Source organism: Haliotis rubra, unplaced genomic scaffold (genome assembly GCF_003918875.1).
Source record: "Haliotis rubra isolate DU_JTF1 unplaced genomic scaffold, ASM391887v1 Scf48, whole genome shotgun sequence".
Classification (NCBI taxonomy): Eukaryota; Metazoa; Mollusca; class Gastropoda; order Lepetellida; family Haliotidae; genus Haliotis; species Haliotis rubra.
The window spans coordinates 962,441-984,153 of NW_025767168.1; the positions used below are offsets into that span (position 1 = coordinate 962,441).

The 21,713-nt window shown below is 40.1% G+C and overlaps 1 protein-coding gene across 8 annotated transcripts in view; it reads left to right on the forward strand.

Moving 5' to 3' along the window:
* The window catches only part of LOC124290971 (transducin-like enhancer protein 4), a 39,838-nt gene extending 23,370 nt beyond the window's left edge, over positions 1-16,468 (forward strand). For 5 of the 8 annotated variants that reach the window (XM_046727824.1, XM_046727825.1, XM_046727826.1 and 2 more), the window contains exons 9-22: positions 6,400-6,507; positions 7,902-7,952; positions 8,202-8,345; positions 8,660-8,780; positions 9,839-9,984; positions 10,446-10,516; positions 11,434-11,614; positions 11,764-11,832; positions 12,016-12,117; positions 12,439-12,584; positions 12,884-12,995; positions 13,371-13,453; positions 14,648-14,828; positions 15,193-16,468. In XM_046727824.1, the coding sequence (XP_046583780.1) occupies positions 6,400-6,507; positions 7,902-7,952; positions 8,202-8,345; positions 8,660-8,780; positions 9,839-9,984; positions 10,446-10,516; positions 11,434-11,614; positions 11,764-11,832; positions 12,016-12,117; positions 12,439-12,584; positions 12,884-12,995; positions 13,371-13,453; positions 14,648-14,828; positions 15,193-15,300 (1,623 nt within the window). In that variant the 3' untranslated portion in view covers positions 15,301-16,468. The remainder of the gene's footprint in view (positions 1-6,399; positions 6,508-7,901; positions 7,953-8,201; positions 8,346-8,659; positions 8,781-9,838; positions 9,985-10,445; positions 10,517-11,433; positions 11,615-11,763; positions 11,833-12,015; positions 12,118-12,438; positions 12,585-12,883; positions 12,996-13,370; positions 13,454-14,647; positions 14,829-15,192) is intronic. The other 3 variants (XM_046727828.1, XM_046727827.1, XM_046727832.1) reach the window with 3 other exon arrangements.
* The last annotated feature ends 5,245 nt before the right edge of the window (positions 16,469-21,713 follow it).

Sequence of the window (21,713 nt, forward strand, 5' to 3'; positions counted from 1 at the left end):
CCCGCGACATCTTTCATCTGAACCCGAATATAGAGGGCGCTGTTTAAACACAAGGTCTTCCTCTGCATACAGGGGGGTATTTGCTCACACAAGTGACAAAGGATTATCTTCAGCCCGGCTGAAATGAGTTTGCTTGTATTGATTCTTCAATGTTTACTGCACTTGCACTACCCTAATAGGGCCTCGACTGATTTTTGAGTTTAATTTCCCAAATAGGGCCCCATATCTTAGAAAAATAGACAACCTTTCAAGGCCCTTCAACAGTTGAAGTTGACGTCAGTTCTCTGCTGGTAGTGTTTCGAACATTTGGTATCTGTCACCCTTTTATGTGGATTGTATAAATTGTATTTTTTATCACTTATCAGTGATATGCTGCTTTAACTAGGGAACGGAGCCAGAGTTGCTATAATAATATCATTGTGTATTAGATAAGAAATATTTTCATAGTATTCCTTCACATATCATCAATATTTCATATAATAAATTCCTTATTTTCAGGAAATCAATAGATAATTTTTATGCGAAATGAGATGACAGCTTTGAATATTTGATCCAAATTGTTGAACTGTGGATATCTTCACTCATCCCTAGCATATGGAATGTCAGTATGATTTTAACGTCACATTTCATGTTTTGTGCACTTACATATCTTCATATGAAACAAAATGAACAAATCGCATTGGAAATATGCATAAGATATGAATTGATATTATGAGTAGCATTACAGTATTATCATTTATATATATCATTATTATGGTATGTGACGATTACAAAATTATATATTTCTGAAATGGATATCATTTTGTTTTATTGATGTGTATTTAGTTGAGTTTTAACCAATGGTTTGAAGTCTGAAAATGTGATGGATAACCCAAACAATTTGTTTTATGTTTATTCATCATTGACAAGGCAAAGAATTATTTTTTATACTTCTGTATTTACATAATTTGGTTTGCAATAACAACACTTGAGGACCCATCAGTTTCATGAGGAAGTATTTATTTCAGTATTTAGTGCTGATGTGGCCGAGGCATTGTTTGGCGCTGAACTTTGTATTTAAAAAAAATATTATCAAACAAATAAACTTTGTTTTGTTTTTCGACTCCCAATGGCAAAACTAAATAGAGGTCCATTGCAGCATGGAGTTTGCCATGAGATGGAATCAATAACATGTCGTCTCATCGTTTCCATCTCATTGTGTTTCCCAATTTCCTGATTCTTAACCGCTTAAGTCCAAAAGATTGGCAGTAAATATTTACTTCAGCAGATATAAGACATGCTCGCACTGTTTTGAAAAGGAATTTGTGACACAGAAGCTGTCCCTTTTGACAGGCCACTGAGTGCATTCATTGCTATTTGTTAATTGGGTGCTTTTTGTCCCTAATCCCTAAACACACTTCACTCCTAGTGCCCAAGATTAGAAATTCCGTCTCAAGGTGTTGGTGGCGATAATGTGACAGTGGTTGGTGGGTTCTTTTATCTTTGAAAAGATTAAACTAAAATCACCAGCAGAGAGCCAATTCAAATTCTCAAATACTTGTCAGCCAAACACACGGCATTGTGTGTGGGAGCCCTCATGAATAAAATTTCAGGATTTGACAGAAAATAAATTCATCCTTTTGAGGCTGTTTGTAAGGGATGTTGGTTCAAATGGAACCAAAAGCAAATATTCAAGAATGTCTAAGTTTACTTTGTGACGATGAAAATGGTGGAATTACAATAATCCTGCCTGCGAGTGTTGACTCTAGCCTATGGTGGTATTTACCTAGCAGCCGTTTATTTGTTTTCCCTGAGGGAGTGCTTTTCCCCGTGTACAAATTAGATATTTTTCTTAACCCATCAATTAGATGGATCAGTGGTGGTAGACCTGTTGTTTGCTCATGATTGCCGACCCTGCGATTAAAAATAAGAAGATTTCGGTTTAATGCTTGGCAGTTCTGATTATTGTGTTAGGTATTTATTTCATATCGCAGAGTTATTCATGTAATGTTTTTCGTAGAAGTTGTTGAAGCAGTGTGAGTTGAGTGTAGCTCTGTTGGACATATTGATTGTGAGAGTCCTTTTTAATGGCTGGTAATGATTCTGACTGTAAATATTTTTTGACCCATGGAATAATTAAGTGGTTCTGATCAATACTTACCCTAGAATATCACAGTTTGTGTAAATATCTTGCCATTGGGCAGATGTAAAGAGTTATCCAATACCATGCCAGTAGATAATGGATAGAGCAGGCTTGTTTGAAGGGGATTCATGACATGGCGCCAAATAAGCAAGGAAACTGGAATAAATTTGCCATTCTGATATTTTGATTTGGTTGATATTTAACTGGTTCAAATTTTATATGTCAACGTGGCTGATCAAAGAATCTTTGTGAACAGGTTCATTCTTTGGTGAAATGATAATCTCAGTTTTCTGACGTTGTATATTAGCATAACCATCTCTGCATGGATGATTTTTTCTGGAAATAAGATATGAGGATTCTGAGCAAACGCTAGCATGCTGTTTGACACTTTAAATTCATTGTTCCCGCCCCAACTATTCTTCCTATCTGTTTTTGATTAATCGCCCAATGTATCAATAATGTCTCCTTGTGAAGTCACAAGGATGTTTTGAAAATGAGACATGGAATTTGTAACCATTTATCCAGAATACTGTATTGCTATTGGGGCGGTGGGGTAACCTGATGGTTAAAGCGTTGGCTCGTCACACCGAAGACCCGGGTTCAAATCCCCCCATGGGCACAATGTGTGAAGCCTATTTCCGCTGTGATGTTGCTGGAATATTGCTAAAAGCGGCGTAAAACGAAACTCAGTCAGTCAGTGTATTGCTATTTCTATGCCTTTTTCATATTTAGATAGATATTGCTCTTCACATTTAAATTGTGTAATGAACTTCCCTGCTTAGTGAACAGTCCAAAGTTCAGTTTAGAGGGCATTTAGTGATGTGACACATTAACGTTGACCTTAATTCAACATTTAAAAATGTCTGCTGACATGCGGCTAGTTATTTCAAGACTTCGACGTAAATGATAGCCTATCAAAGATTGTAATGATTAATTTTGGATTTATTCCAGACCGTATTTGGAATCTTTTTACAAAAATTGTCTAAATAGTTGATGAGTGGTGTTTATAACGCTCCCCATCATTCGGAGGTTGCTGCAAAGTGGCTCACCATGGTGACAGTGCAGACGTGCCAGCCCTGCCCACAGGAAATCCGTGTGTAATTTGGTAGATTTTCAAGTGTCACAATCGTATCTCGTGGAAATGCTCTGCTTTCATCATCAGTACTGAGAGGAAGTGATAACAGCATGTACTTCGTGGATGTCAGATCAGGTTGGGGGATGAGGAATAGGAAGCCTTAAAGGAGCTCTTTGCTTTTCGAATTGAATATTCTGGCATGATCACTTGTAAGTAGTAGTGGTGGTCCGATTAATTGAAATAATCGAAGATTAAGCTATCTTAGTGTTTTCTCACAATTGAACACGACCAATTTTGGAACATTTGTTTGCATTAACAATATTTTCAGAAGGCTGGTTTTGTCTGTGTTATTAAATTTACATTTCATAAGCACTACATGTACAAGCTCGTTCCAAGTCATGATTGAATTTATCTTAAAGATAACATACTAATCTTCATTTAAATATGCAAAATTTGCAAATGGACTTTATGCAATTTGCAAAAAAAAACCCCACAAATTGCTACATGTTTATTTCTTTATTTTTTTGCGCATTAACAAAAATAACAGGAACATTTGATAAATGACGCTAACCAATTATTTTCGATGATTGATCGATTGTAAAGGACCAATCATCAATTATTAGATTTTAACCAATTCCCAACACTAGTAAGTAGGAGTGAAAGTAATCTGGAAACTGTTATTGATGGTGAACTGCCCAGTGACCTTAGAAGCTGCAACTTCTAATGCAGAGTTGAGTCCCCTTCACAGTACTGGATCTGCTTGTTAGGGGTCAGATGTCCAACTCTCTTATGACTGTACAATGTACTTGTTTTACTTGAGTGCTACAGATTTAGTCATGTGGGGCTTTCCTCCCACAATAAGCTGATCTACCATTACATGACTGAAATACTGGCCAAAGCATGTTAAATCATGACTCGGCCATCACCATGCAAACCATTTCCTGAAGAAGATATTTTAACTCTGGAAGTACTCCGCCAACACTTACATCGTCCCTTTACCAGAAGCATGGAGAAATCATTATGTAGTGGCTGTGTATGCTAGCCAGACTCAAGATGTAGCACTTGATTAATGGCTCTTTTTACATTGGAATATTATCCTGTAATACTAACCATATTAATAAGCCTTGAAATATGATGAACCTGATTGAAATCTCAATTGCTATTCCTGCTGAAACTACTTACAACTGCGTAAGCACAAGTGTGGGATAATCTACTAGGTTGTGTTAAGTCTTCAGACCTTTGGTAGTGTTTGATTGGAAATACTTAGTCTGCTTGCTCCTACAAACAGGAGGTCAGCTGCCATTACAACGCGATCCTTGTGGGGTCACCGTTGTGTGAGCAGACATTATCTCATATCCGAGGTCACCTCCTTCAGCCATGGCGTCAGGTACTATACCAACACTGGTGTCCACTTTTAAACTCACAATAACCAAACTGGTATTATTTACCAGGTTCTAGACGGAGGTAAAACATTTGCTGAACTTATCAGTATTGCCATAACTCTTGCCAGTTTAAATTGCATTGATCATCTGATAGTATTGACACAATGTGTAATGGATTTCCTTGGCCTTGCAGAACCATATCTCAACATAGTACATCAAATATTAGCAAGCCTGGCACCTCTATTGAAAATTTATCCAAACACTGTAATATTTCATTTGCTATAATCCCTTATCCTCGCCATCTGACGAAGTGCTTGACTTGCACTCGTTGCTTCTTAACGAGCACTGTACATTGCTGAGAGGCTAGAGAACCAGTAATGTGCAAATACCATCGCTTAGCAAGAGCCTAGGCCCAGCCAAGTCAAATACAACTCAAGTATTCTCTTTGTTTACCGCATGGAGACTTCATCTGTAGTCGCTCTGGACTTCAAAAATGACTCACTTTATTCTGACAAACTCTGTGTGGAGGAATTAATATTGACCAATCATGGATGTCAAATACTTGTATGCACCAATCAGATTGTAGAAAATCCTTTGCTTCCTTAGAGATAATCTTTTTTTTGCACCTCCAATACTAAAGAGCTCTCCCACGGAGCCTTCCTAGTCTCCCAAGGGGACTTGTGTGATAAACAACTGTTATTACGGCTTGAATTTTGAAAAAGAATTGTAATGTCATATATCAAATGGCCTTTGACAGCACGGTTTATTGTTAAGCGTATTAAAGAAAACTAACTGCGGAATGTGATATATTAAGATATTAAAGGTGAACAGACGCGTTAGAGAGCCGTGTTAAGTGTGTTGTGAGCTTACAACGCTCCTTGAACCTGCCAAGCTTGTGAAGCTAATGTTCCTCTTTATTAAGAGCAATGCATACTGAATATGGTTAATACAGTGTACACTGGAACTAAACAGGGCCTGCACATTTGGATTAGAGTTAAATCTAATAAACCACTCCAAGCTATGGCATAAGCAAATGAAAAATTCTTCATTGATTGACAGACAAAAACACCAGTTTCAAGGACCACTTTATGTTATGAATTCGGATAAGAGCATGGCTGTTTGCGTAATGATATTACACACAGGGTAAATACAACCTTGTGCTTTGTCAAACAACACGTCAAATATAATATTACAGCTCCTGAAATCGACTTGGACTATGCGATGCATCTGATTCAATGTAAACATACCCAGGGCTCTTAAGGACACCCCTGAGAATTACAAAATGTAAAGCGTTCTTGAGTTTGTAAATACATGTGAAGGCGTATTGAAATTAAATCTCTTGATACATTTTTGAGAAATGTGTGTTCACTTTTTGAAAATAGTTCTGTTGAGTCATTGTGAATGCTTGTGTTATTATTACCACGCCCATAGCCTAAAAGTGCAAACTTGGTCAAGATTTAGCTTTTTAGGATGATTCTTTCCTAGTTTTAATATCACTACCTCGCAACTATGGAGTAGATGCTATCACGTGAGAATAAATCAGTTTTCTATTTGGATATATGTAGTCATTGGCACTAATGGAATTCCAGAGTTGTCACATTACAGAAATAATAGGATGCCTATATATGGTTTCTTCTTTAATTGGATTTGGGGAATAATTTTGTTTGCAGCTGCATATATTTAACTGGATTTCGACTTGATACTGTGAATGATATATGAAATATTAAGAAAGTGTGGTTTTGTTTTATATATTTGTTTCAATGTTAATTGTGGGCCTTGTGATTGAATTTTTTTCTAAATAATTGGATTTTATTTAACAGAGAAGGTCTGCCTCACCCCCAGTTCATGAAAATAAATATCGGCATCGGAGTCGATCTCCTGATATGAATGATTCAGCGAAGAAAAGAAGACCTGAAGAGAGAGTAGTAGTAAGTATATTTTTTTGTTTGGAGAATTTCCAAGTGTTATTCCTGAAATGCAAAATGAGTAATGACTTTTTATACTCTGACTGTCCAGTGTATCCTTTTAGCATCAGTAGAAAATATCCATTGTCTTTGGTGTTAAAACGAGATGTTAGACAGACAATATTAATCCAGATTGGTCTTGCTTCATTTAATAACGGTTATGAAAAGGCATTAGGCATTAGAAGGAAATAACAAAATGTCTGTTGGCTTAAAGCAGAATGATCAGAATATATCTGTCTGTCTACCTCATGTAATGAAATGCAAATACTGTCATAGACAGTCTGCAACAACAGCTCCACTGCACTGCTTGACACATATTTTGTCCTAGGTAATGAGTCAGATATTGCTGTATGGAGTTTGAGGAAGACTGTACACCATGGTGTTGGTTCTTTAGCTTGATTAGGTGATGACGTAGCCAAGTGGTTAAAGTGTTTGCTTGACACATAGAGGGTCCAGGTTCGATTCCTCACATGGGTACAATATGTGAAGCCCATTTCTCGTGTCCCCTGCCATGATATTGCTGACTCATTCTTTGGCGTGTACAGATGAATGCAAGTTGATGTGTATAGAATTAAATCAATCATACTTTGTGGTTATAAGAAAGTCTTTCAAGCTATGATGAAACATTTCTTGTTATATGGTAAAGACAGATGGCCTTCTACATTTATCATGATCCTCTGATATTCAATGTCCTCTTATTTTGAGCCTCACTGTGACTGATGTCTTAATTACTTTACAGACAGTTGTACTGTACAAAGGGCTTGTTTCACAATGTAGCCTTGATGTCATGTTCACCATGCTAGGTGATATCAACCCTGGGAATACACAGTGCCATTTAGAAAGTGGTCAAATGTAACATGTGTTAACTTATATTTGTGATTACACTTTCTCAGTGATGTACAGATTCTAGTACTTTTGTTGGGTTGAGTCCTGGCTGGGTTTGTACCCACATCCTCAAAGTCAGGCACCTAATCGCCAGCACACAGTCAGCTGTCTAACCAATTCAACCATCGCAGCTTTCACTGTGATTCCACCCTGGCTGAATGGGTTAGAAGGCTGACTTTGTGTGCTGGCAATTAGGTGCCCGACTCTGAGGGGTGGGTACGAATCCTGGACGGGACTTGACCCAACAAAAGTACTAGAATCTCTATTTTACTGAAAATGTGTAATCTCAAATATAGCATGTTATATATCAACCCTGGTTTGACAGTGTGAGCTGGGGAGAGCTGATGTTGTGATGCAGAACAGGAATGTCGAGATGCCATTAAGTGTACATTTAAGATGTGTTGAGTGGTAGGTACGAGTGATATAACCTGGTGAATATTGCAAATATAACCTCCTGTTTGTTATTTTTTTAGGACAGTGATGGAGAGAAGAGCGATCAGGATCTAGTTGTTGATGTTGGAGACGTAAGTAGGAACATGCTGTCTGTTTAAAAGATTTTCATACACGAAACAAGAGAATCAATCACTCTTTTCAAGAGAATTAACTAATTATTGCAATTGTGCAACTTTATGAATTGGTTTTGACTGTAGTGACACTGTAAACATTACATTAAGACGAAGTTTTGAAACACTGCTAAAGTGTCGACTACTATCAGGTCGAGCAGTGATTCCATTTAACATTGAAATAATATGAGTTATACCCCCCATTTCCAGGATACGGCATCTCCTTTAAACGGAGAAATGTCACCTCGGGAAAAGAATAAGGACCTTCTTAACAATAAGAAGGTAGACGACCGTAGCAGCCCTCGGAGTGACACTTCTTCACATGCAAGCTCTTCATCTTTGAAAAACAAAGAGGTATGTATACTCAGTCTCTGATAGCCTGCCGAGGTATGTATACTCAGTCTCTGATAGCCTGCCGAGGTATGTATACTCAGTCTCTGATAGCCTGCCGAGGTATGTATACTCAGTCTCTGATAGCCTGCCGAGGTATGTATACTCAGTCTCTGATAGCCTGCCGAGGTATGTATACTCAGTCTCTGATAGCCTGCCTTTTTTATTCTCAGTCAAATAATCAATATTGTTGATGTCTCATTCTTTCATACAAATATATTTAAAGATGTTTTAAATAGTTTGATATTTGTTTTTGAATCAACCCTGTTTCATTCCAGAATGACAAGGCTGCTACGCCCGTCTCCAAATCTGCCACACCCACAAGTTCAGGAAGTGCTACCCCCGGACCATCAGGCCCTTCTGTTGCCGGGAAACCAGGTGCCAAAGTCCATCCTCTTGGTATGGGGAGTTTTGAGGATAGCTAGCACCTCAGAACTAGATAGGGTAGATGTAAAGCCTAGTGACTAGTAATATAGAGCCAGTTGTGTCTCAAAACTAGATAGGGTAGATGTAGAGTTTTGTGACTAGAATCTAAGGCCAGTTGTGTCTCAAAACTAGTTGACGTGGACTTCAAGTAGTTTATGATAGATCAGCTTTAGAAAGTGTAGTGGTAGTATTCTGGAGGGTCTGTCATGCCGTGATTGGTGCATGTCTAGCAGTTGTTTACAAGGAGTTGTCATACGGGATACATCAGGTGTCATGTAGTAAGTTTGCCAGGAATGCCTCAGAAGTGCACTGCATCAGAATTAGCATTTGAAGATCTGATACAGTTGTCATGATAACACAATCGATGTAGCCATTATAAGCATAAGACATCTTCATTAGTGGGACGGGTAGGGATACGAGTGCCCCAGTTACATTCTGTTTCTCATTCTATTCCTGTCCAGTATCTACAAGGAAATGTTCATCTACTGCCGTTGTTAATCAACACGAGAACAAGAAATAAGATTCAACAGTTTCTAGATGTTAAAGATCACTACTCCAAAAACTAAAACTGAAACAACCCTAACATGTTTTACTACATTGTAACACTTTCAATGCATAAATACTATAAATCTCTACAGAAGTTTATTCTGTTTATTACTCTTACATAAGTTGGACCTATTAAGCAACTCACTTGTGAGGATCTGACGTAGATTCGGTCTACAGCAGCCAATGCTTGTCGAAAGAGGTGACTAACACGATCGGGGCATTGGCTCACAGATTTGTCATTGTACCCAAAGTGTGTTGCTGAGTGCTCATGATGTCAATCACTGGATTGTCTAATCCAGACTTGGTAATTTACAGACTGCTGTCATAGCTGGAACAAAGCTGAAAGTGGCCTTCAGCAATGGTGTTGAGCAATTGCCAGCATTTCTACAAATATTCAAAAGATGCAGATTACAGCCTGGAGTGTGAACCTAGTATTTGCCAGACTTGTTCCAATGGTACATTGTCTACGTCTTTTAATTGTATAGGTGGTTTTCCTTTAATGCCGCATTCAGCCGCGGCAGCCCATGGAGGACTGCCGGGGGACTTGAGCCCGGGTGCCTTTAACAACGGCGCCGTCATGCCTAACGGCATCGGGGGAAGCCCCCTCAACAACTACTCCAGAGCTCCCATGGTAAGACCACATTGTAGAAGGACAAGTTGCTATGCTGTTAGTGTGGTGTGGATTTGTCCTTGTTATCTCATCTTTCTTAACTTGACATGTATTGATAGTATGATGATCTTATGACCTGGATAGTGTGCAGGTAACGGGATATATCATCCTTATTTGTGTTTGAAGAATTTGTTGAAACTTTTGAAATTTCATTCATTACAATTTTAGAGAAATATCTTGTGGCCAATTAGACAGGAGTAACATGTTGTATTTAGGATGACACTTTCCTAGGAAACTGCCAATTCTAGTACTTTTGAGAGGAGGCCCATATGGAACACATAATCACCAGCATTACATTTTATATTTGTGTTATATGCTTCTCCACATTCCAAGTGGAAAATATGAGACCATGATTACAGTTACTGTTGTGTTTGTATATATGTCATTCAATCAATTGGTGACTGAGGGTCCTGTTGTTTCAGGGGTTTGAGCCCACAACTCATAGTGTGGGGCCCATGAGACCGGCACTCGGCAGCATTCCAGGGGGTAAACCGTAAGTACCACCATGCTCCATCTATCTGTGTCTCCACACCTTAGTGGTTGAGTAGATTCTTGTCGGAGTTCATCGTAAGACATGAGAAGCTCAAATCTGACATCTGCTTCCAATTTACACGAAATGGCAAAGTCGTTGTTTCCCTTTGAAATACTCATTGTTTGTTTCGGGTGTGGGTGAAACGTAACAGTATTATTAAATTTACAATGTATATGGTCATTTGTATGTGGTATTACAACATGGGATAAGTGAACGGTTGAGGTTTGTGTATTCCTCATGAAAGTCTGTGAAGAAGAGAACCAAGGGCATTGCAAGGGAGGCAACTCTTGTTAAGACTTTTCCTCTGCCTCTCACCAAAGGTCTTCTTGATATTAAAGACATTCAGTGGTGGATAATTATTATCTTATTTGTGGAAATAATACTAAACCTCTCTATTAAATGTGAAGTGTCATTAGTTATTATATAATCATGTGCCATGTATGTGCCGTGGAATTTTGATGTGGTTATATTTTGTGTTTCACATGTGTTGATGGATTTTGAAGATTTTATGAATTTCCCTTCATTCTCAATACTTAAAAATGATACAGCTATACAAAAAAGTACACATCTAGTTAGTAGATGAAAGGAATTTCTCCCCTTTTATCTTACTGAAAAACAATTCTTGTTATCTGTAGCCACCATCCACAGTTTCTTTCAAAAATCGTTAGAAACCGGTTTACCAGTAGTAATCCTCGTCTCTCCATCTGAAAACATGAGTTAGTTGTGTTAGGTGATTGATATGAACATGATAGTTTCAAACATCTATATATTTTTCAACTGGACCTTTGGTAAATATTGTTCATTGTTCGCTCATTATTTGGCTCTAAGAGAACTGTATTCATAAGTTCAATTATTGCAATACTGTTTTCTGATTTCAGAGCATATTCCTTTCACGTGAGCGCAGACGGTCAGATGCAGCCGGTGCCCTTTCCTCCAGACGCTCTGATTGGTCCAGGCATTCCGCGTCATGCTCGACAGATAAACACATTGAATCATGGGGAGGTTGTGTGTGCAGTTACCGTTAGCAACCCGACCAGACACGTGTATACAGGAGGCAAGGTAAGGAATGGTAGAAAGTTTGAATAAATGTATCCTTTTTTCAAAAATATTAAAGGTGCAAATTATGTTGTAATCGTAGACCTTTACACTGTTACGGTAAAACAAAATGTGAAGCTACTGTGTGATCTAAGAGATGTTGTTTGTTCCAGGGCTGTGTGAAGGTCTGGGACATCAGTCAACCAGGCAACAAGTCTCCTGTCTCCCAGCTGGACTGTTTGGTGAGTTACACAAAATACTCCTCGATTAATAATGATTCATGTCAAAGATCAAACCATATCAAATGTTTGGTGAGTTCTACAAAATACCCTTTGATAAATAATGGTACATATGACGTCTGAGATCGAGACATATGAAATGTTTGGGATGTTTCATATTTTATCACTTCCTTTTCTTTTTTCCAGCAAAGAGATAACTACATTAGGTCTATCAAGTTATTGCAAGATGGCCGCACACTGATAGTGGGAGGCGAGGCCAGCACGTTGTCAATATGGGACTTGGCAGCGGTGAGTATCTTGTAGACTACTTCAGTCATAATTACATTTGAGTGTTATGTTGCTGAAATTGCTGTGATGAACTAGCTTGTGACCATTTTATTCGCTTGAGCACAATCTTGTTGGGGACTTGTTAGGATCGATTAGGTAATGCTAGACTTGGCTGGTCAGGCTCGATTTGGTTATTGCATGACATCATCATCATCATTGGCCAAGGATGTTGATAATATAGCAGGAATATCACTAACTGAAGCTTAAATAAATGCTTGGTACACTGTCGAAGTTTCTATGGAATAGATAGTGTGGTTTATTAAGTAACTTTCTGTTTTTCAGCCCACCCCAAGAATCAAGGCCGAACTGACGTCAAGTGCCCCTGCATGTTACGCCCTTGCCATCAGTCCTGACGGCAAAGTCTGCTTCAGCTGTTGTAGTGACGGAAACATTGCAGTCTGGGATCTCCATAACCAGACACTGGTTAGGTAAGTCACAAACACACACCCTTAGCAAATTAAGAGGCACTAGTTTGGAGACTCAGAAACAAGTACACACTCGCAACCTGACTCTAGTCAGAAACAACAACACCCCATCTAGATGATAGAAAGATGGCACAAATGATGACAGAAACACATATACCCAAAACTAACTCATGTTGAGTTAATCAGCAACAAACAAGTCCTGGTCAGGTTTTTGTGTGGTAAATGGAGAAATATACATGGTAATATTGACCTAAGCTCAATGGATTTCATCTGCTTCATTTACGTCTTCTATGTGACTTCAGGCAATTCCAAGGTCACACAGATGGCGCTAGCTGTATTGATATTTCTCCCGATGGTACCAAATTGTGGACGGGAGGTCTGGACAACACAGTTCGATCCTGGGATCTCAGAGAGGTAACAAGTCAACTACATGGGATTCCTTGACCAAAGATTAAAATGATAAGATTTATTATCACAATGTGTTACACAGTGTCCCATTGAACAAAGTAGTCTAGGTTATGACTTTCGTATGCCTGTGATGAACTAAAGAGTTACTGAAGGTTGTAATGCTACAAACACTTCATGCATCAGGACTCTGGCCGATTGTGTGCCATCATATCATGATGAAGTGGATTAGTTTCCTACAACTAAAAACTTGATAAGACTGAAGTGTATTACTTGATAGTTGAGAGGCAATGCGTGTTTTACATACTGTAAAAATGTTAGCTCCTTTTCGTTACTATATTTGAGAGAGTTTACAGATGAAGACTGACACGTTTTTGTCCCCAGGGTCGTCAGTTACAGCAGCACGACTTCACATCACAGATCTTCTCCCTGGGGTACTGTCCTACAGGGGAGTGGCTCGCTGTCGGGTAGGTGTTAGTCATTATCATGTCTAACTGTACAGGATACAGAGTTAAATTACCCAATCATGAATGATGTCCTACTTGTAAAACTTGCAACAAAGAGAAATATCACTATGTTAACCTTGTTAGATGTATCTGTCCTATTGGTAAATGATCTTGTGGAAAGTTTCCCTAACCTGACTGAAAATACAGGAAAACTGCTTTAACTCCTGTAAGACTATTTTTATGTTAAAAATTACATTATTGTGTGTGTAGGTCCTAGTATGTCACAGCATCTCTTGGTATCTCATGCTTTCTCTTCATATCCCCCCCAGTGTCTCCCAGTATGTCCCAGTAGCCAGTATGCCCCTGGTGTCTCCCAGTATGTCCCAGTAGCCAGTATGCCCCTGGTGTCTCCCAGTATCTCCCAGTAGCCAGTATGCCCTGGTGTCTCCCAGTATGTCCCAGTAGCCAGTATGCCCCTGGTGTCTCCCAGTATGCCCCCTGGTGTCTCCCAGTATCTCCCAGTAGTATGTCCCAGTATCCAGTATGCCCCTGGTGTCTCCCAGTATGTCCCAGTAGTATGCCCCTGGTGTCTCCCAGTATGCCCCCCTGGTGTCTCCCAGTATGTCCCTGGTGTCTCCCAGTATGTCCCAGTAGCCAGTATGTCCCTGGTGTCTCCCAGTATGTCCCAGTAGCCAGTATGCCCCTGGTGTCTCCCAGTATGTCCCAGTAGCCAGTATGCCCCTGGTGTCTCCCAGTATGCCCCTGGTGTCTCCCAGTATGCCCCAGTAGCCAGTATGTCCCTGGTGTCTCCCAGTATGTGTAGCCAGTATGCCCCTGGTGTCTCCCAGTATGCCCCAGTAGCCAGTATGTGCCCCTGTATGTCTCCCAGTATGCCCCAGTAGTATGCCCCTGGTGTCTCCCAGTATGCCCAGTAGCCAGTATGCCCCTGGTGTCTCCCAGTATGTCCCAGTAGCCAGTATGCCCCTGGTGTCTCCCAGTATGTCCCAGTAGCCAGTATGTCCCTGTTGTCTCCCAGTATGTCCCAGTAGCCAGTATGCCCCTGTTGTCTCCCAGTATGCCCCAGTAGCCAGTATGCCCCTGGTGTCTCCCAGTATGTCCCTGTATGTCCCAATATCTTCTGGGTTGTCCCAGTATCTCTTGGTATCCCTCAGTGTCTTCCAGTATGTCTTATGCTAGAATGTTGCTTCCTTCCAGCATGGAGAGCAGCAACGTGGAGGTGTTGCATCACAGCAAGCCAGACAAGTACCAGCTTCATCTGCACGAGAGCTGTGTCCTCTCTCTCAAGTTTGCTTACTGTGGCAAGTGGTTCGTTAGCACGGGTAAAGACAATCTCCTCAACGCTTGGAGAACGCCATATGGAGCAAGTATTTTCCAGGTATGTGTGCCATTCACTTCAGAAATTTACAACTCAGGATTGAAGTTAATGTACCACTGAAAAAAAAGACATTGATAACAAGAATGGCTGGTGTTCATTTCATACATTTTTAAATTTTGTGTTTGTAAGAGTTTTTGGTGTTAATAATGATTACGTCAGATATATCCAACACACACAAAAGATCATAAAATGTTGTTCCAGTTGCTGTTAATCTATCATTGTTGATATTTCTAACATACAGCCTTCTAACTATGGGTGCTTTTGACATTTTTTAGTATTATGATATTTTTAAATAATCAAAGATCTACTTGTAGATCCTGTGATTATGTGTTCATGAAAGTAATGTATATTTTTTTTGTTTCAGTCCAAGGAGTCTTCCTCTGTGTTGAGTTGTGACATATCAGCTGATGACAAGTACATCGTTACTGGCTCCGGCGACAAGAAAGCCACGCTATATGAAGTCATATTCTGAGGGTACCAGGGACACAACTTGGAGAGATATATTTGGATTTTCAGCCTCAGTATTAACATAGTCTTGCGGATATATTGGAGTTACTGGACCAGAATTGAAGCCTGATTTTTCCAGGTGCATGCTGGCTTGTCTTCAGTTATTTCCACTGAATGCCTCCTTGGCTCCTCCATGAATCCCAGTTGTCTGCGGGGAACATACAGAGAGCAGTCCAGAGAGATAATGTGTATTTTCCCTCATCCCCCTTCTCCCCTCCCTCATCTCAAAGCAGCATAATACATGCATTTTATTTTGTGTACCTCAGTGAACCATTCCTGGACTTGTGTGTCATGTGACTGATCATGTGATGTGAGACCATGTGACTGATCATGTGATCTCACGATCAAGGAGAGCTAGCATTATTTTTGTGTTTCGTATCACAAGGAGATAGCAAATCTTTGAATTGATGTTTGGTATCTCAAGAACTTTTGGATTTTGAGCTCTCAAAGACTGAAGATATGTCAGTCATTCATGTTGAATCACTTTCTGCCATGTCTGCAGCAAGGACGACTTGCTGTGTTTACCTCAGAACGAGGGGACTGTCCTTTTCCTGTGTACGTGCTATGTTCTTATGGATAAACTTTTGTGGATACTTTATTGACATATCTGTTGGCACCGTGGTGAACTGGGAACAAAGAAAAAAAGACCCAATCACTTCTTTTCCTGATCATGAAACTGCATCTCAAAAAAGAGTAAATCTACACAAAATTTCAACAGGATCAGATACGTTTCCAAAGTGCATTGTATATTCATATTTCTTTTATACTGGTCATTGTAAATTTGCAGTAAAACTATCGAAAAAATATTGTTTTCAGTACAGATGTGAATTACCTGTAAAGACTAGGTTTGAGTGTACAATAGTTGGTCAAGTGCTGAACTTGGTCATTTATGAGCTGGTCGCCTTCACTGCTACCATGATGATGGACTCGTTTGGCAGCCATTTTGGAATACAAGTGGCACTGGAGCTGTCCTATGACGTCTGTTACCATAGTGACACTGTGGGCATGGTAGCCATATTTGATCGCTAAAATGGATGGGAGAGTGTTGAATGTTGCTATTTACTGTCGTTTGAATGAGGAAACTGTTTGTGAAGATTATAGACATCATGAATAAATGTTTCCAGCACATCTTACAAAGACTTCAGTTTTGTTTCGGGTTGCCCTGGAGTTGTTTTAGTGTTCAAGATTCATTAAGAGTAGATATCGGACTGAAGTGTGAAATTGTTACCTTTGAAGCAAAAACCAGAAGTCAACTGTAGTTAAGAAACAATCTGTTTTTGCCAAGCTCAAGGTCAAGACACTGTGGCCCACCATGGAATATTGACAACTTGCCAGTTAAACAATGAATTTGTGATAAAATTGCTTGGAAGACATTTACAGCTCAACATTTGATGAGGAATACATATTTGACAAGAACTGACAATTCTAATACCCAGCACCTATTGCTGTATATTTATGTATACCTATTTGCAAGTATTTCCAACATGAAGGAGGCGAAGGGGTAGCCGAGTGGTTAAAGTGTTTGCTCGCCACACTGAAGAGCGCGGTTTGATTCCCCATATGGCTACAATGTGTGAAGCCTGTTTCTGGTGTCCTCTGTCCTGATATTGCTGGAATATTGATAAAGGCAGCGTAAAAACTCGCTCACTAATGAACATGCTTATTAGTTTCATGTAAGGGTGTAGCAAGCTGGTTCCGGGAACAGCTAACACCTGAACCTCATGATTACTTTGAAGAATGCTTCACCTCTGAAACTCAATAATTTGGACAGAAACAAGCAACATCTGTGAAAAATCTAGACTTGCTTCATTTAGGGCTATAGCTTTACTGTGAGGGCTGGGCGGAAAGGAAATTTAGTGGTAAGGGAACTGAAACAAACTACATTGCTACCCTTCCACAAGAAATCAGATGTTGACCTATTTTATTGTTTGAAGACATTTTTGGTCTAAATCTACTATATGTATCAAAATATCGTTCACAATTGATAAAACTCTAAATACTACCTACCTTATACACCATAACCATGTCATCTGTGGATAGTATAACGGTTCATGGTAAGGAGTCTAGTGGATACTACTCAACATTGATAGGGATATCTTCACCGTGGATGTGTTTGGTTCTTATTGCATATTAATCGTACGATCAGTAGTAAGCATTATGAATTCAGGCCATGCTGACTTTATGCATAAAAATGTAATATTTGTACACATTTCCGAATACTTCCTCCAATTTCTAAGGATATGGTCTAGCTCAGTTTCCTTATCAAAGTTGAATAGTATAGTTTACTCTGCTAATTGCGTCACCTTGTCTGAGCACTCAGTCACTCAAGCGACAACGCCTTTCCTTCTTACAGGGCACAAATGTAGGAAATCTCCAAACAAAACAATAAAACCTTTGCCTTTATATCTATATTTGTAGACATTTAGGAGGGCTGAGACTGAGTACACATGCTTATGTAAGGGTGTAGTGTGTGAGTGGTGTTGACTCTCTGTAAACTAGTTGTACTTCCTAGTGTTTTAAGTGCACTTTCCCGAACTATTGTGACGGCCCACTTGTGGAGAGTCCTTCTGAAGGGAGAGTGAACCCATCTCAGATCTATCCACTCAGATGAAGACACAGCCAATGAATATTTCCCAAGGCCGACAACGATCTGTGAAATCCCACTTTAATTACGCTTATTGTTTACATCATGTGTATTGATATTTAAAGTGGAACACTAATCGTTTATGGTAGCTGTCAGAAAGTACAGACATGTTTCTTATTTATTTTATGTCCAATACAAAACAAATGATCACTCTCTGAATCGACGGGAGACATTGTGTTGGGAAGCGGGATGTGGCGTCAAGTTGTGGAATCGGGCCTGTTTTCTGTGCGTGTGATGTGGTATTGTCTGTCGTGGTCGATGCTTAAGCGGTATATCGATTTACTTACGTTATTTCAGTGGATTTAGAGGGTTTTGTATTTTGCGAAATACGATCAATTTGGATATTTATTCTTACTGAAAAAACCCGAAAAAAAACCGTTTGTTATATTATAGATAAATTATTAATTATTAAGATCCATGTTTGACCACCATTGCATCAATTCCAACACAATTGAGTGGCATAAAACCGCAACATATTTATTTTGATCTGACAATGAGGAATCTCCAGAATGAACGAACACCTGTAAGCGAACGTTTATCCGCTTAGATTTGGGCGGGATTGGGTAGCGTAATTGTAAAAGGGGTCACTCGTCACGCCGAAGACCCGGGTTCGATTTCCCACATTTCACCACTAGGCCACAACGCCGCTTTTACCTTACGACGTCGGAACCATAATATGCTATATCTGAACCCCACATTCATCTTAAGTAGACCCGTGAAGATTCGGGTTAGGAGGTGCTCATGCTGTTGATCACTGGATTGTCTGGTTCAGACTCGATTATTTACAGACCGTCGCCATATAACTGTAATATTGCTGAGTGCGGCGTAAAACTAAACTCACTCTTAAGTATGTTTATAGGTTTGCCAATACCATATGTAAAGCTGCCCTATTTGTATTACTGTTGAATAATTCAGGATAATATATCTCCTGTGCATCTTGACGCTCCGAAGAGGGTCAAGAATAGTTATTGACCATTAATTTCTGTAAGAAAAGACCCACTGAAAAGGCAGTGGGCTTCAAAACACTCTTCTCCATCCTCGATTATCAGGGATAATATACGGGCTTCGCAATCCAATTCCTATAAAGATCCAGGAAACATTCGACGCCATTGTCTTTTCAGAGTTCGATTGGATGAACACTATTTTGAGGAAAGGTCCTGGGCCTTCCACATGACGAGCGACCGCTTTAACCACTAGGCTACCACCACCTCCTATGAGACCTATGGAATTATTTTGTTTGACCTTACAGTGTATTTCGATGTGAATACGTTAAATAGGAAACAGTATTTCTCTTGGAATCAAAGACCACCTCCGTGGTGTAGTGGTTAGAGCGTCCGCCCGGAGAGCGGCAGGTCGCGGGTTCTATCCCCGGCCGCGTCATACCAAAAGACGTTAAAATATGGTACTTGTTGGTCCCTGCCTGGCGCTCGGCATTAATGGGTACAACAAGGACTGGTCGGCTCGGAGTCAGTATAGTGTGTCTGAGTGGGGTATTCAAGCTTCACTGCGGCATTGTATCTCAGTGGGCAAGCACTATAAAACCAGCTTAAGTCTGGGCTCGTACAAGCAGCCGCACATACACATACACACGCATGCACGTCGTCTGATGAGGGAAATATTCTCAAGCACGACGTTAAACCCCATTTCACCTCTCCTCACCTCTCTTAGAATCGAAGTACATCTTTTCAAGAAATGAAACCTGGAGCATGGATCGGGTGTTCTGTACTATCGCTACCACCATCGAGCATGGCTGCAGAACAAATTTATGAACTGCAGGATGAAGAAAATCTGGGTCGCAAGTCAACAGTATTTGCATGTCTTCAATATCTGGGCTACTGATGTTTTTCATGAGGATATTGTCATAGTCGTAGGGCTTCACAAAACACATAAATGACAATCATTACCGTGAATAATGTCAATGTTTCGAGCAGATGGCGTGGCATGGCATGGCATTAATTTTCTAACGTAAAAACAAAATAAAATAAACTACTCGATTTCCCAAATTGAGAAAGAGAGAGAAACTGTGTATATGTAGGGGTGGGGTCGGGTTGGGGGTGGAAGCACTGTTACCCAGACCGTGCTCATACCGGTCCAGTTCAAGGATTATTATACCTTTGAAGACACGATTGGTCTTCAGCAACAAATGCATGTCCTAAGAGGCAACTGCCGGGATTGGGTGGTTAAGCTCACAATCTGGTTGATGCATGTCATTGTAGCCCAATTGCGTAAATCGATGCTCATGCTGTCAATCACTGGATTGTCTTGTGTGATCCAGATTGGTTTATTTAAGCCTTATTATAGCTGGAACATTGCAGGATGTGCTTCAAACAGCAAACAAACAAATCAAGGACAATTGGGTCACAAATAATCAGATATGTGTGTATCTGTTTCATATGGCGTTTTGGTTTTGCGTGGTCCCAGGCGTTCCGTGAACTAGTAGTGATTCTGTTGTCCTTCCTAGATGATGCCATACCTAGATATTACCAACCTACTTTTTAGGTTGGCTTGATGTACAGAGCTCTTACTTTCATAGAACCTCTAACGTCAGGTAATCAGATTTCTGTCTTTGCCGTTGTGGAGCTTCTTCCATGATGTTGGCTCATGCATCACAAGCATCAATCACATTTTAGAGAGCACTGGCAAAAAAATCAAACAAGACGGTACGACATAAAGCAAAAGTACTAGTTTCAATATTTGTGTAGCCACGACAATATAGGCGAACAGCACACTTTTTCAAAAATGTTCAATTCCCAGTCAAATGCTGAAATCGCACTACAAAGACATACTGTAATATCATGTCTCCCGATTACTGCCGCTTTCATCTAGCACTGTCATAGAAGACGCAATCATTCAAATGCCCCTGGAGCTAGATGAAAAACGGATTACAGTCTCTTTTCTAATTCTCAACATGTCTCAATCAAGTTCCATCTTTTATATGTGGCCCTTGGCAGCCAATCCAAGATGGTGTCCAATATAGCCTGCCCCGCGCCTCGGCTGCTTCCCGGTAATCCCGAGTTCACATAGAAGATCATGAAAACAAGAAAAAACAAATTTACTTTTAAGGATGAAGAAAGAAAAGCTGGTATTTTCTTTCCTCGTACTTTTTCTTAATCCCATCTTTGTTAGCACGTCATTACGGCTGTTGTAGAGATAGGTTGTGGAGCAGACGACAACTGCTCGCTGACATTTTGGCGCTCTAGCTCTTCATTGTTGAACAAAGGAGCGCCAAGTCTTGCACACGTCAAACATAGGGACATTTCCGTGTAGAAACCTGCTCCTCAAGTGGTGGCGGGCCCATGGGCCTTATGAAGGGAAAAAAGCAACCTGAAGCGAATTGACAAGACGTCGTGATATTTAACTCTTTGTCCGGTGAAGATGTGTACACCCTGACGTGTAAGGCTTCTGCGTGCTCTGACCTGGACCATTGTGTCTCACATCGGCTAGTTAGGGAACCTACCACTCAAGAAAATAATCATTCGCACAGACATTCACTCCAAGGAATCGTTGTTAATTGCAAAAAAGAGACACCAGTTCTCAGCTTGGAACGTCGATGGTCTGAGTTCCATTCCCCGTGGAGCCTTTCTTGGTGTGCCACGTTATTGTATCGACAGAACTGCGTAAAAACCTATTCAGTAACTCCTGAAGCTAAAAGATAGCTAGATTATGCTTGTTCTCCGCATCGCCCCAAGACAATTTTAATCAGTGAGCCGATTTACTTAAATCGCACTTTCTCA